This window comes from Hyperolius riggenbachi, chromosome 6, assembly GCF_040937935.1.
Source record: "Hyperolius riggenbachi isolate aHypRig1 chromosome 6, aHypRig1.pri, whole genome shotgun sequence".
Lineage (NCBI taxonomy): Eukaryota > Metazoa > Chordata > Amphibia > Anura > Hyperoliidae > Hyperolius > Hyperolius riggenbachi.
Genome location: NC_090651.1, coordinates 194,982,103 through 194,998,209, shown reverse-complemented (window position 1 = coordinate 194,998,209; position 16,107 = coordinate 194,982,103). Strand labels below are relative to the sequence as shown.

General features: G+C 52.2%; 1 protein-coding gene across 2 annotated transcripts in view; it reads right to left on the bottom strand.

The window, feature by feature from the left end:
• Positions 1–748: 748 nt before the first annotated feature.
• The window catches only part of HEPACAM (hepatic and glial cell adhesion molecule), a 467,036-nt gene continuing 451,677 nt past the window's right edge, over positions 749–16,107 (bottom strand). For both annotated transcript variants that reach the window (XM_068242699.1, XM_068242700.1), the window contains exon 8: positions 749–1,565. In XM_068242699.1, coding sequence (XP_068098800.1) covers positions 1,290–1,565 — 276 coding nt within the window. In that variant the 3' untranslated portion in view covers positions 749–1,289. The remainder of the gene's footprint in view (positions 1,566–16,107) is intronic.

Below are 16,107 nucleotides of genomic sequence, written 5' to 3'. Positions count from 1 at the left end.
TTCCCTGCAGCTCTGTGGGGAGTGGATATGTAGAGTATAGTACTACTGTGTAACAAAGTAAACCTGAGACAAATGAAATTAAAGTTTTACTCATACATGTGGCTTCCTCCAGTCCCCTTCAGTCTAATCAGTTCCTCGCTGTCCTCCTCCGCCACTTGGATCTTCTGCTATGGGTCCAGGTACTTGAGCTGGTCGGGCGTAGTGCATGTGCACACACTCTGCCACGGGGAGCTTACTACACCTGCGCAGCACTATTGCGCAGGTGCAGAATGTTCCTGGCTGTTGGAGTGGCACGCGGCCGGACTGCGCTGACTAGCTGAATTACGGGTACTCATAGCAAAAGATTCAGGTGGCGGAGGAGGACAGTGACTGGATTAGCCTGAAGAGGGCTGGAGGAAGCCCCAGGTATGTATAAAACTTTTCTTTTCATCCGTCTCAGGTACCCTTTAATTTGTAGTCACCAAACCAAATTTTAACAACATATCAAATTATTTCATTTCATGAACAAAGAGAGTGCATACATTTGCATAAACCAGCATCAACACAGAATTATTTCCATCTCATTGACCATCTCTATTAGTGACACAGCTACACATCAGGCTTTATTCTTACAGCATAGATGTTATTTAGTAGTTATTTAGTATATATATTAAAGATTCCTGTGTACACATAATATATACTGTACAGTAACAATTAGATATGTACTGTATATCTGACTTTAACAATATCTGACTTTATCTGACTTTATTTCATTTTTGTGGACTAAGCAGAGCTATTACTGTATATATACATTATTTACGATGACTATTACCTGAGAAATAGAACATTTTTTATCATATTTTCTATTGTAAATTACAATTTAAATTCATTAGAAGTCGGAGTCTGAGTCAGTGCATTTTCTCCCGACTCCGACTCCAGGCACCCAAAAATTGCCCCAACTCCGACTCCACAGCACTGTTGTAAAGGATCTCATTATTATACTGTAAACAAGCTGTATGCAGGCTTTGTATTTAAGTCTATGCCCAGTCTCTATTGCAGTTCACACACATTACAACTTCACACAACAGACCACTATGAATCCAGCCTAAATTTAGTCATAGAGATTTGTGTTGTTTTTGTTTTATGACATTCCCTAAAAAGTAACTTTATTCTCTAAAATTTGAGGACTATGAGTTTTCAGTACAGGAAACCAGTGATATTATATAGGGGACCAACAGACAATAATCCTACTCTTAATTTTGAGGATGCTCAACAGTGTTACAGTTTCTGCTTTATGCCTCACTTGGGATTTAGGAGCTACTATGCAGTGCACTATCTTCCTCTTTTTTCTTTATCATATGTGCATCTCCTGCTCTGAGCATGCTGGCTGCACCTCGTACTTCAGTTGACTTGGGTAGAGAGGAATGTTGTATGCTGCTTGGTGGTGACCCAGATGGAGAACGGTGGCAGCGCTGAAGCACAGAGGGTCGGCCTGCTGAAATTGCATTGTTGTTACTGGGGGAGCTTGAGGTGTCAGATGCTGTTCTTGATTCTGTTGGGGAATCTTCTTCTGCTTCCACTGATTCCTAATGTAACAAAATTACAATAATTTAGTAACAATATTGAATACATAATCTGATAGTGTCCGTAATGCAGTAATGCAGTACATGAATGCAAACATCCAATGGCAGCTTTTTGGACTTTCGTCTGTCAGAAAGAGGCATGCTCAGATGTACCAAAATTCGGTTCGGGTACATTCGAATTCGGGGTCCGCATGACATTCGGATTCGAATTCGCCTTCGACCACGAAATTCAGTTCGAATTCAGATTCGGTTCGGGTGTCGGTTTCAAAATTCGGTAAAAAAATTGTGTTCGGGAATTCAGATGTGTTTTTGTTTTTCTTTAAAGGGAAATCACATTGAAATAGGTGTAATTAAAAAAACAAAACAAAAAAGTGACGTATGGCATTGACAACAAGCAATGTATTGTGTGGACCCTGGCGGTTTGACCACTGACAGTAGGAGGATAAATACAGCAGCAGTAGGAGGAGGAGTGATATGTGGCACTGGCAGCAGGCAATGTATTGTGTGGACCCTGGTGGTGGGACCACTGACAGCAGGAGGATAAATACAGCAGCAGCAGCAGTAGGAGGAGGAGTGACGTGTGGCACTGGCAGCAGGCAATGTATTGTGTGGACCCTGGTGGTGGGACCACTGACGGCAGGAGGATAAATACAGCAGCAGGAGGAGGAGTGACGTGTGGCACTGGCAGCAGGCAATGTATTGTGTGGACCCTGGCGGTGGGACCACTGACGAAGAAAAATTCAAGCCAGCTGCTCTAGGGTTTCCCATTTCAATTATATGCCTTTATTAAGTATACTCTCCAAAAATGCAAAAGTTCCCTGAACACATTAAAATCACTTAAAAACAGCCTGTGGAGCGCTCCTCACTCATGACCCAGCAAACTGTCACCCAATCACATCCACACTGGTACCGGTACCACACATTCCGGATTTTCTTCAGAGTGGTGGAGAGGGGTTTAGACAATTGCTGTGGTCAGTTAGATGTTAAGCCGACATTACAATGCTGTTAGTTCCGGTCTATGCACAGACATAAGCAGCCAAAGCAAGCCTTGTATGCACAGTTGGCAGCGCTGCCAGTCAAGTGTCTCACCAGTCCCTGGGCGCCCAGTGCTAATCCCACAGCTCTTGGTCTCGGCTGAGTCTCCAGACTGCTGTTTCTTCTTCGCAGCACTCGACCACACTGCGTCAAACAGCGGGGAGCGGCGATTCAGCGTCCACTCGGTCCTCCCAGCACTTGTCAGCTTGGAGTGAGGTGCTCAGTACACAGGACGGGACGTGACCCCGCCCATCGACGCGTTGCGCCCGCCCACTGCGAGCTTCGTCAGGATGAGTGACAGGGGGGCCAGGAAATCCTTTATACATATTCAGTACGCTTATGCCTGCCTCTGGTCCCGCCCCGATCGTCATGCCAACCACCACGACTTCCTCTTGGGCTCGGACCCGCCTCCTTCCCTTCAATGAGATATCCCGAGGCTAGTTCAGTGACGGCCTCTATTCCATCACGTCTGCGGCACTTCCTAGTGAGTCATCTCAGGCACTTTTCATTAATATTGCAATGTATAGCCATTTGTTTGTATGCACAGCATATATAGATACATCATGTCGCAGTTACAGCTTTTTATTGCACTATCCCATGCTTCTCTCCTTCTCAAGTACCCAGAAAGAATAATTCATCCCTCTCTCCCATCTTAAAGGAACGATGAATACTCGATCTCTTGGTTTAACCCATTAGGTGTCACTGAGTCCAGCAGATATATCCATCTGCATTCCTGTTGCAACAAAACCTTCTCCCTGTCTCCACCTCTCCTATTTCCACTCAATCGGAAGATGCCCTTAAAGGTCAGGCCCCTTGTTGACCCGTTATGCTTCGTGCAGAAGTGTTCCGCAATCGCACTCCGATATTCACCATTTGGTTTTGCACCGCAATTTATGTTGCTTAAGTGTTCGCCAATGCGAGTTTTTAGCTTTCTAGTCGTCATTCCCACATATACTAATGGGCATGGACATTGGATAACATACACTGTCCATTCTGAGTTACAGTTTATAAAGCTGCGAATCTCCCATTCTTTTGTACGTTGTGGGGTACTGAAAGATTTACACACATCCACATGGCAACACACAGAGCAACTACCACACTTATGCATCCCATTTGGGATCCTGCTTTGTAGCCAGGTCTCTTTTGGGGCCATGTCGGAGTGTACCAGCCGATCCCGCAGATTGGGCGCGCGTCGCGCAACCATACGTGGGATTTTACCCACTATAGGTCCAATCCGCGGGTCAACTGATAACACCGACCAGTGTCGAAGTAGCACTTCATAAATTTTATGCCAATTTGCATTAAAGGGGGACACATATCTCGTTTGACCACTCTCACGTTTTTGATCTTTCCTCCTACTTCCCTGTCCTAAACTCAACAAATCCTTGCGAGTAGTCTGTAATGCTCTCTCAGCACTTGAGCACAATGTCTCATGTCGGTAACCGCGATCGCGAAACCTATCATACATCGACAGGGCCTCATTCGCAAAATCCATCTCCCTGGAGCAATTCCTGCGAATTCGCAAGAACTGCCCCGTTGGGATTCCGTTTTTTAGATGCTGTGGGTGATGGCTGGTGGCGTGGAGGAGGGTATTTCCAGCGGTCGGCTTGCGGAAAGTAGATGTCCGCAATCCTTCATCACCCTTAACTATACGCAAATCGAGAAATGAAATCTCGGTCGTGCTATGCGCATAGGTAAGGCGAATATTCCGCTGGTTCATATTTAGCTGATCAATGAATATTTCCAACTCAGCTTCACTCCCCCTCCACACCACCAGCACATCATCAATGAAACGCAGCCACAGTCGAACAAACTTCTCGAAGTCGCGCCTCGGGTACACATCGCATCTTTCCCATCTGCCCAGATGAAGACAGGCATAGGCAGGTGCGCACGCCGCGCCCATCGACGTGCCGCGCACCTGCCTATAATGGGTATCTCCGAACAGGAAACAATTGTGCTCAAGGATAAATTTCATTGCCCTCACCACAAAGTCGTTGTGTACCGGGGTGTCTGGGCTGGTATCACACAGAAAAAACTCCATTGCCTCCAGTCCTACCCCATGGGGAATCGACGTGTAGAGACTCTCCACGTCGATTCCCACAAGGAGATCATCAGGGCCAACCGACAGACCATCCAAGAGGCGCAAAACATCACGCGAGTCTTGTACAAAAGAGGGTAATGAGGCCACCAGACCCTTGACCTTCTCGTCCACCCATTTAGATAATCTCTCAGTTGGACCATCAATGGCACTGACGATCGGCCTTCCCGGTGGCCTGTTCAGATTTTTATGGACTTTTGAGATCAAGTATAAAACCGGGATCGTGTATGTGTTAACCTTCAAAAAATCCCTCTCCTCTGCGTTTATGACCCCCTCATCCCCTGCGTCATCCACCCATTCATTTACACCGTTTGCAATTCTGGCATATGGACTCCCGCGCAGCCGTTGATACGTATTTGTATCCGAGAGCTGTCTTTCCGCCTCACTCATGTACAGTTCCCTTGACCATAAGACCACATTTCCCCCCTTGTCACTCGCCCGAATTATCACCTCATCAGCTTGCTTTAACTCCTCAAGGGCGACTCTCTCTTGTCTAATAAGGTTGTCCCGACCCGGTCGGTCCCAGACAATAGCTTTTAAATCCCTTGACACAAGTTCATGAAAAATCTTTGTAGTGGGATTGGATTGTATGGAGGGCATGTATTTCGATTTCCCCCGATACTTCGTGTACCGGATCAAACCACCCTCCCCTCCCACACCAAACTCCACTGTATGTTCAGTTCCCTCCTCAGCCTGATCCTGTAGGGTCTCAAGGTTTCTCAAAGCCTCTCGATCCGCCAAATTCCACCCTTCTACCGCGACATTATCGCTAGTATTTAGATTTCCATCAATATCACAGGGTAGTATATCAACATTCATCTCTCTCTGTTCACCATAATTGGCTCTTAATAGTACCTTCCTCAGAAACAGCTGGAGGTCCTTCTGTACCAAAAATTCATCCCCACATTGTACGGGTGAAAACGACAAACCTCGAGCAAGGAGGGAAATGTGGTCTGGGCCAAGGGGAAAATCAGACAAATTAATGATATTCAGGGTCTCGCCTTTGGATTCCCGGACTGAGACCATTGTCTCACCAGGTTCGGTGTATGTATCCTGAGATATATTTATCTTTTCCCCTTGCCTTGTCTCGGGGGCTGCACACGCAAGATAGGCTTCAAAGGCTGCTCTCTCTTTTTCTTTCTGCCTCGCTTTTTTCCTTTCTCTCGCTTTCTTTTTAGTTCGTCGTCGCTTTCTGCGTCGCTTTCTCCTAAAAAAGCCACAGATTTTGACGAGGTTTCTGACTCAGGGGATTCAGGGTTCTCTTCACCGCCACCTTTTGGGGTCCTAGGTCTACTTTCAGAACGTGAACGTGGTCTTCCTGGAAGATACAGATAATACTCTCCTTCTTTCCACTCATCTATATCTTTTAGGTATTTTGTTTGTTTCTCTTTTTTGATTCTTTTTTGCGTCCTCTCTACCTCAATCTTCAATAGGTCATTGAGTTTAATGAACAGGGGATGATCTCTAAAGGGTTCTAGGCCCTGAATACTAAGTGCCACTGCATCCTTAATTTCCTGTAGCTGTAGCTGGGACCACTGACAGCAGGAGGATAAATACAGCAGAAGTAGGAGGAGGAGTGATGTGTGGCACTGGCAGCAGGCAATGTATTGTGTGGACCCTGGCGGTGGGACCACTGACAGCAGGAGGATAAATACAGCAGCAGCAGGAGGAGGAGTGAGGTGTGGCACTGGCAGCAGGCAATGTATTGTGTGGACCCTGGCGGTGGGACCACTGACAGCAGAAGGATAAATACAGTAGCAGCAGGAGGAGGAGTGAGGTGTGGCACTGGCAGCAGGCAATGTATTGTGTGGACCCTGGTAGTGAGACCACTGACAGCAGGAGGATAAATACAGCAGCAGCAGGAGGAGGAGTGACGTGTGGCACTGGCAGCAGGCAATGTATTGTGTGGACCCTGGCAGTGGGACCACTGACAGCAGGAGGATAAATACAGCAGCAGCAGCAGTAGGAGAAGGAGTGACGTGTGGCACTGGCAGCAGGCAATGTATTGTGTGGACCCTGGCGGTGGGACCACTGACAGCAGGAGGATAAATACAGCAGCATCAGAAGTAGGAGGAGGAGTGACGTGTGGCACTGCCAGCAGGCAATGTATTGTGTGGACCCTGGCGGTGGGACCACTGACAGCAGGAGGATAAATACAGCAGCAGCAGCAGGAGGAGGAGTGACGTGTGGCACTGGCAGCAGGCAATGTATTGTGTGGACCCTGGTGGTGGGACCACTGACAGCAGAAGGGTAAATACAGTAGCAGCAGGAGGAGGAGTGAGGTGTGGCACTGGCAGCAGGCAATGTATTTTGTGGACCCTGGTAGTGAGACCACTGACAGCAGGAGGATAAATACAGCAGCAGGAGGAGGAGTGACGTGTGGCACTGGCAGCAGGCAATGTATTGTGTGGACCCTGGCGGTGGGACCACTGACAGCAGGAGGATAAATACAGCAGAAGTAGGAGGAGGAGTGATGTGTGGCACTGGCAGCAGGCAATGTATTGTGTGGACCCTGGCGGTGGGACCACTGACAGCAGGAGGATAAATACAGCAGCAGCAGGAGGAGGAGTGAGGTGTGGCACTGGCAGCAGGCAATGTATTGTGTGGACCCTGGCGGTGGGACCACTGACAGCAGAAGGATAAATACAGTAGCAGCAGGAGGAGGAGTGAGGTGTGGCACTGGCAGCAGGCAATGTATTGTGTGGACCCTGGTAGTGAGACCACTGACAGCAGGAGGATAAATACAGCAGCAGCAGGAGGAGGAGTGACGTGTGGCACTGGCAGCAGGCAATGTATTGTGTGGACCCTGGCAGTGGGACCACTGACAGCAGGAGGATAAATACAGCAGCAGCAGCAGTAGGAGAAGGAGTGACGTGTGGCACTGGCAGCAGGCAATGTATTGTGTGGACCCTGGCGGTGGGACCACTGACAGCAGGAGGATAAATACAGCAGCATCAGAAGTAGGAGGAGGAGTGACGTGTGGCACTGCCAGCAGGCAATGTATTGTGTGGACCCTGGCGGTGGGACCACTGACAGCAGGAGGATAAATACAGCAGCAGCAGCAGTAGGAGGAGGAGTGACATGTGGCACTGGCAGCAGGCAATGTATTGTGTGGACCCTGGCGGTGGGACCACTGACAGCAGGAGGATAAATACAGCAGCAGTAGAAGGAGGAGTGACGTGTGGCACTGGCAGCAGGCAATGTATTGTGTGGACCCTGGTGGTGGGACGACTGACAGCAGGAGGATAAATACAGCAGCAGCAGCAGGAGGAGTGAGGTGTGGCACTGGCAGCAGGCAATGTATTGTGTGGACCCTGGTGGTGGGACCACTGACAGCAGGAAGATAAATACAGCAGCAGCAAGAGGAGGAGTGACGTGTGGCACTGGCAGCTGGCAATGTATTGTGTGGACCCTGGCGGTGGGACCACTGACAGCAGGAGGATAAATACAGCCTCAGCAGCAGGAGGAGGAGTGACGTGTGGCACTGGCAGCAGGCAATGTATTATGTGGACCCTGGCGGTGGGACCACTGACAGCAGGAGGATAAATACAGCAGCAGCAGGAGGAGGAGTGATGTGTGGCACTGGCAGCAGGCAATGTATTGTGTGGACCCTGGTGGTGGGACCACTGACGGCAGGAGGATAAATACAGCAGCAGGAGGAGGAGTGACGTGTGGCACTGGCAGCAGGCAATGTATTGTGTGGACCCTGGCGGTGGGACCACTGACAGCAGGAGGATAAATACAGCAGAAGTAGGAGGAGGAGTGATGTGTGGCACTGGCAGCAGGCAATGTATTGTGTGGACCCTGGCGGTGGGACCACTGACAGCAGGAGGATAAATACAGCAGCAGCAGGAGGAGGAGTGATGTGTGGCACTGGCAGCAGGCAATGTATTGTGTGGACCCTGGCGGTGGGACCACTGACAGCAGGAGGATAAATACAGCAGCAGCAGGAGGAGGAGTGAGGTGTGGCACTGGCAGCAGGCAATGTATTGTGTGGACCCTGGCGGTGGGACCACTGACAGCAGAAGGATAAATACAGTAGCAGCAGGAGGAGGAGTGAGGTGTGGCACTGGCAGCAGGCAATGTATTGTGTGGACCCTGGTAGTGAGACCACTGACAGCAGGAGGATAAATACAGCAGCAGCAGGAGGAGGAGTGACGTGTGGCACTGGCAGCAGGCAATGTATTGTGTGGACCCTGGCGGTGGGACCACTGACAGCAGGAGGATAAATACAGCAGCAGCAGCAGTAGGAGAAGGAGTGACGTGTGGCACTGGCAGCAGGCAATGTATTGTGTGGACCCTGGCGGTGGGACCACTGACAGCAGGAGGATAAATACAGCAGCATCAGAAGTAGGAGGAGGAGTGACGTGTGGCACTGCCAGCATGCAATGTATTGTGTGGACCCTGGTGGTGGGACCACTGACAGCAGGAGGATAAATACAGCAGCAGCAGCAGCAGGAGGAGGAGTGACGTGTGGCACTGGCAGCAGGCAATGTATTGTGTGGACCCTGGCGGTGGGACCACTGACAGCAGCAGGATAAATACAGCAGCAGCAGCAGTAGGAGGAGGAGTGACATGTGGCACTGGCAGCAGGCAATGTATTGTGTGGACCCTGGCGGTGGGACCACTGACAGCAGGAGGATAAATACAGCAGCAGTAGAAGGAGGAGTGACGTGTGGCACTGGCAGCAGGCAATGTATTGTGTGGACCCTGGTGGTGGGACGACTGACAGCAGGAGGATAAATACAGCAGCAGCAGGAGGAGGAGTGAGGTGTGGCACTGGCAGCAGGCAATGTATTGTGTGGACCCTGGTGGTGGGACCACTGACAGCAGGAGGATAAATACAGCAGCAGCAGGAGGAGGAGTGACGTGTGGCACTGGCAGCAGGCAATGTATTGTGTGGACCCTGGTGGTGGGACCACTGACGGCAGGAGGATAAATACAGCCTCAGCAGCAGGAGGAGGAGTGACGTGTGGCACTGGCAGCAGGCAATGTATTATGTGGACCCTGGCGGTGGGACCACTGACAGCAGGAGGATAAATACAGCAGCAGCAGGAGGAGGAGTGACGTGTGGCACTGGCAGCAGGCAATGTATTGTGTGGACCCTGGTGGTGGGACCACTGACGGCAGGAGGATAAATACAGCAGCAGGAGGAGGAGTGACGTGTGGCACTGGCAGCAGGCAATGTATTGTGTGGACCCTGGCGGTGGGACCACTGACAGCAGGAGGATAAATACAGCAGAAGTAGGAGGAGGAGTGATGTGTGGCACTGGCAGCAGGCAATGTATTGTGTGGACCCTGGCGGTGGGACCACTGACAGCAGGAGGATAAATACAGCAGCAGCAGGAGGAGGAGTGAGGTGTGGCACTGGCAGCAGGCAATGTATTGTGTGGACCCTGGCGGTGGGACCACTGACAGCAGAAGGATAAATACAGTAGCAGCAGGAGGAGGAGTGAGGTGTGGCACTGGCAGCAGGCAATGTATTGTGTGGACCCTGGTAGTGAGACCACTGACAGCAGGAGGATAAATACAGCAGCAGCAGGAGGAGGAGTGACGTGTGGCACTGGCAGCAGGCAATGTATTGTGTGGACCCTGGCAGTGGGACCACTGACAGCAGGAGGATAAATACAGCAGCAGCAGCAGTAGGAGAAGGAGTGACGTGTGGCACTGGCAGCAGGCAATGTATTGTGTGGACCCTGGCAGTGGGACCACTGACAGCAGGAGGATAAATACAGCAGCATCAGAAGTAGGAGGAGGAGTGACGTGTGGCACTGCCAGCAGGCAATGTATTGTGTGGACCCTGGCGGTGGGACCACTGACAGCAGGAGGATAAATACAGCAGCAGCAGCAGGAGGAGGAGTGACGTGTGGCACTGGCAGCAGGCAATGTATTGTGTGGACCCTGGCGGTGGGACCACTGACAGCAGAAGGGTAAATACAGTAGCAGCAGGAGGAGGAGTGAGGTGTGGCACTGGCAGCAGGCAATGTATTTTGTGGACCCTGGTAGTGAGACCACTGACAGCAGGAGGATAAATACAGCAGCAGGAGGAGGAGTGACGTGTGGCACTGGCAGCAGGCAATGTATTGTGTGGACCCTGGCGGTGGGACCACTGAAAGCTGGAGGATAAATACAGCAGAAGTAGGAGGAGGAGTGATGTGTGGCACTGGCAGCAGGCAATGTATTGTGTGGACCCTGGCGGTGGGACCACTGACAGCAGGAGGATAAATACAGCAGCAGCAGGAGGAGGAGTGAGGTGTGGCACTGGCAGCAGGCAATGTATTGTGTGGACCCTGGCGGTGGGACCACTGACAGCAGAAGGATAAATACAGTAGCAGCAGGAGGAGGAGTGAGGTGTGGCACTGGCAGCAGGCAATGTATTGTGTGGACCCTGGTAGTGAGACCACTGACAGCAGGAGGATAAATACAGCAGCAGCAGGAGGAGGAGTGACGTGTGGCACTGGCAGCAGGCAATGTATTGTGTGGACCCTGGCGGTGGGACCACTGACAGCAGGAGGATAAATACAGCAGCAGCAGCAGTAGGAGAAGGAGTGACGTGTGGCACTGGCAGCAGGCAATGTATTGTGTGGACCCTGGCGGTGGGACCACTGACAGCAGGAGGATAAATACAGCAGCATCAGAAGTAGGAGGAGGAGTGACGTGTGGCACTGCCAGCATGCAATGTATTGTGTGGACCCTGGTGGTGGGACCACTGACAGCAGGAGGATAAATACAGCAGCAGCAGCAGCAGGAGGAGGAGTGACGTGTGGCACTGGCAGCAGGCAATGTATTGTGTGGACCCTGGCGGTGGGACCACTGACAGCAGCAGGATAAATACAGCAGCAGCAGCAGTAGGAGGAGGAGTGACATGTGGCACTGGCAGCAGGCAATGTATTGTGTGGACCCTGGCGGTGGGACCACTGACAGCAGGAGGATAAATACAGCAGCAGTAGAAGGAGGAGTGACGTGTGGCACTGGCAGCAGGCAATGTATTGTGTGGACCCTGGTGGTGGGACGACTGACAGCAGGAGGATAAATACAGCAGCAGCAGGAGGAGGAGTGAGGTGTGGCACTGGCAGCAGGCAATGTATTGTGTGGACCCTGGTGGTGGGACCACTGACAGCAGGAGGATAAATACAGCAGCAGCAGGAGGAGGAGTGACGTGTGGCACTGGCAGCAGGCAATGTATTGTGTGGACCCTGGTGGTGGGACCACTGACGGCAGGAGGATAAATACAGCCTCAGCAGCAGGAGGAGGAGTGACGTGTGGCACTGGCAGCAGGCAATGTATTATGTGGACCCTGGCGGTGGGACCACTGACAGCAGGAGGATAAATACAGCAGCAGCAGGAGGAGGAGTGACGTGTGGCACTGGCAGCAGGCAATGTATTGTGTGGACCCTGGTGGTGGGACCACTGACGGCAGGAGGATAAATACAGCAGCAGGAGGAGGAGTGACGTGTGGCACTGGCAGCAGGCAATGTATTGTGTGGACCCTGGCGGTGGGACCACTGACAGCAGGAGGATAAATACAGCAGAAGTAGGAGGAGGAGTGATGTGTGGCACTGGCAGCAGGCAATGTATTGTGTGGACCCTGGCGGTGGGACCACTGACAGCAGGAGGATAAATACAGCAGCAGCAGGAGGAGGAGTGAGGTGTGGCACTGGCAGCAGGCAATGTATTGTGTGGACCCTGGCGGTGGGACCACTGACAGCAGAAGGATAAATACAGTAGCAGCAGGAGGAGGAGTGAGGTGTGGCACTGGCAGCAGGCAATGTATTGTGTGGACCCTGGTAGTGAGACCACTGACAGCAGGAGGATAAATACAGCAGCAGCAGGAGGAGGAGTGACGTGTGGCACTGGCAGCAGGCAATGTATTGTGTGGACCCTGGCAGTGGGACCACTGACAGCAGGAGGATAAATACAGCAGCAGCAGCAGTAGGAGAAGGAGTGACGTGTGGCACTGGCAGCAGGCAATGTATTGTGTGGACCCTGGCGGTGGGACCACTGACAGCAGGAGGATAAATACAGCAGCATCAGAAGTAGGAGGAGGAGTGACGTGTGGCACTGCCAGCAGGCAATGTATTGTGTGGACCCTGGCGGTGGGACCACTGACAGCAGGAGGATAAATACAGCAGCAGCAGCAGGAGGAGGAGTGACGTGTGGCACTGGCAGCAGGCAATGTATTGTGTGGACCCTGGCGGTGGGACCACTGACAGCAGAAGGATAAATACAGTAGCAGCAGGAGGAGGAGTGAGGTGTGGCACTGGCAGCAGGCAATGTATTTTGTGGACCCTGGTAGTGAGACCACTGACAGCAGGAGGATAAATACAGCAGCAGGAGGAGGAGTGATGTGTGGCACTGGCAGCAGGCAATGTATTGTGTGGACCCTGGCAGTGGGACCACTGACAGCAGGAGGATAAATACAGCAGAAGTAGGAGGAGGAGTGATGTGTGGCACTGGCAGCAGGCAATGTATTGTGTGGACCCTGGCGGTGGGACCACTGACAGCAGGAGGATAAATACAGCAGCAGCAGGAGGAGGAGTGAGGTGTGGCACTGGCAGCAGGCAATGTATTGTGTGGACCCTGGCGGTGGGACCACTGACAGCAGAAGGATAAATACAGTAGCAGCAGGAGGAGGAGTGAGGTGTGGCACTGGCAGCAGGCAATGTATTGTGTGGACCCTGGTAGTGAGACCACTGACAGCAGGAGGATAAATACAGCAGCAGCAGGAGGAGGAGTGACGTGTGGCACTGGCAGCAGGCAATGTATTGTGTGGACCCTAGCGGTGGGACCACTGACAGCAGGAGGATAAATACAGCAGCATCAGAAGTAGGAGGAGGAGTGACGTGTGGCACTGCCAGCAGGCAATGTATTGTGTGGACCCTGGCGGTGGGACCACTGACAGCAGGAGGATAAATACAGCAGCAGCAGCAGGAGGAGGAGTGACGTGTGGCACTGGCAGCAGGCAATGTATTGTGTCGACCCTGGCGGTGGGACCACTGACAGCAGCAGGATAAATACAGCAGCAGCAGCAGTAGGAGGAGGAGTGACATGTGGCACTGGCAGCAGGCAATGTATTGTGTGGACCCTGGCGGTGGGACCACTGACAGCAGGAGGATAAATACAGCAGCAGTAGAAGGAGGAGTGACGTGTGGCACTGGCAGCAGGCAATGTATTGTGTGGACCCTGGTGGTGGGACGACTGACAGCAGGAGGATAAATACAGCAGCAGCAGGAGGAGGAGTGAGGTGTGGCACTGGCAGCAGGCAATGTATTGTGTGGACCCTGGTGGTGGGACCACTGACAGCAGGAGGATAAATACAGCAGCAGCAAGAGGAGGAGTGACGTGTGGCACTGGCAGCTGGCAATGTATTGTGTGGACCCTGGTGGTGGGACCACTGACAGCAGGGGGATAAATACAGCCGCAGCAGCAGGAGGAGGAGTGACGTGTGGCACTGGCAGCAGGCAATGTATTATGTGGACCCTGGCGGTGGGACCACTGACAGCAGGAGGATGAAAATCAGCACGGCAAAATATGTTGCTGCTTTATAAATACAATAAATACATAAATAAATTCATAAATAAATAAATGCAGCAGGCCAGCAGAAGCAGGAGGAGGAGGAGGATTCACGTATAAATACAATAAATACATAAATAAATTCATAAATTCATAAGTAAATAAATAAATGCAGCAGGCCAGCAGCAGCAGGAGGAGGATGAGTCACGTATAAATACAATAAATACATAAATAAATTCATAAATAAATGCAGCAGGCCAGCAGGAGGAGGAGGAGTCACGTATAAATACAATAAATACATAAATAAATTCATAAATAAATGCAGCAGGCCAGCAGTAGTGTTGGGCGAACACCTGGATGTTCGGGTTCGGGCCGAACAGGCCGAACATGGGCCAGATGTTCGGCATGTTCGGCCCGAACGCCGAACTCAATGGGAGTCAATGGGACCCCCGAACATGCCCATTTTGGGGGCCCTATGGGGTCGCAGGCATAAGGGGGGAGCATGCCCCGGTCGCGGGGGGGGGTCGGAAATTCCCCCCACCCCCTCCGCTAGCGCTCCCCCCTCTGCCCGCTTCCCCATACAAAAAGTTTAAATCAAGTTCAATAGTACCTGGGCTGGTGGCATTGGCTGGCAGTGGAGTGAGGAGGAGGAGGAGTCCGAATAGCAGAGTGACGTTGAGGCCGGGCAGCGGGCGGTTCAGCGCTAGTACCCTTGTGGTACTTCCGCCCTTTCTCTGACCTCACGTCCTCTGCGTGATGACGCATACGAGGGTACGCGTGATGCGTACCCTCGTATGCAGAGGACGTGAGGTCAGAGAAAGGGCGGAAGTACCACAAGGGTACTAGCGCTGAACCGCCCGCTGCCCGGCCTCAACGTCACTCTGCTACTCGGACTCCTCCTCCTCCTCACTCCACTGCCAGCCAATGCCACCAACCCAGGTACACTACTATTGAACTTGATTTAAACTTTTTTTATGGGGAAGCGGGCAGAGGGGGGAGCGCTAGCGGAGGGGGTGGGGGGAATTTCCGACCCCCCCCCGCGATCGGGGCATGCTCCCCCCTTATGCCTGCGACCCCATAGGGGGGCCGTATTGCGGCCTGTTCGGCCGAACAGGGCCCTGTTCGCCCGAACAGGGGCCCTGTTCGGCCCTGTTCGGGGGCATACAGAAGTTCGGGGCGAACCCGAACTTAAAAGGCCGAACACCATCAGGTGTTCGGCCGAACTCGAACATCACCCGAACAGGGTGATGTTCTGCAGAACCCGAACAGTGGCGAACACTGTTCGCCCAACACTAGCCAGCAGCAGCAGGAGGAGGAGGAGTCACATATAAATACAATAAATACATAAATAAATTCATAAATAAATAAATACAGCAGCAGCAGGAGGAGGAGGAGTCATGTATGGCAGCAGGCAATGTATTGTAATTCCCAGGCACCTCATGTCCTCCTCTCTGCGACAACAGGTGCCAGGAACGTGCCTTCTATCCAGGCCTGGTTAATCTTCAAAAATGTCAGTCTGTCCACGCCCTCTGTGGACAGACGAGAGCGCTTCTCGGTGACCAGGCCACCGGCCGCACTGAAGCACCTCTCGGACAGCACGCTGGAAGGGGGGCTAGACAATACCTACAGGGCGTACTGCGCCAGCTCCCTCCAGATGTGCAAGCGCTCCACCCTGTATTCCATGGGGTCCCCACACTCCGCGCTGCCGGTGTCAAGCCCATTGAAGGACCACATGTAGTCAGCCACCATCCGGGTCATGCTCTGGCTGTGACTCTCAGCGAAGGTGGCTGCTGCACGCACCTCCTCTCTCGGCTGTACCATCATGTAGAACGCCTGCGCCAATGACAGCAGGTCTCCTGGGCGCCTGACGCTGCTGCTGGCCGCAGGCACCGGCTGCTG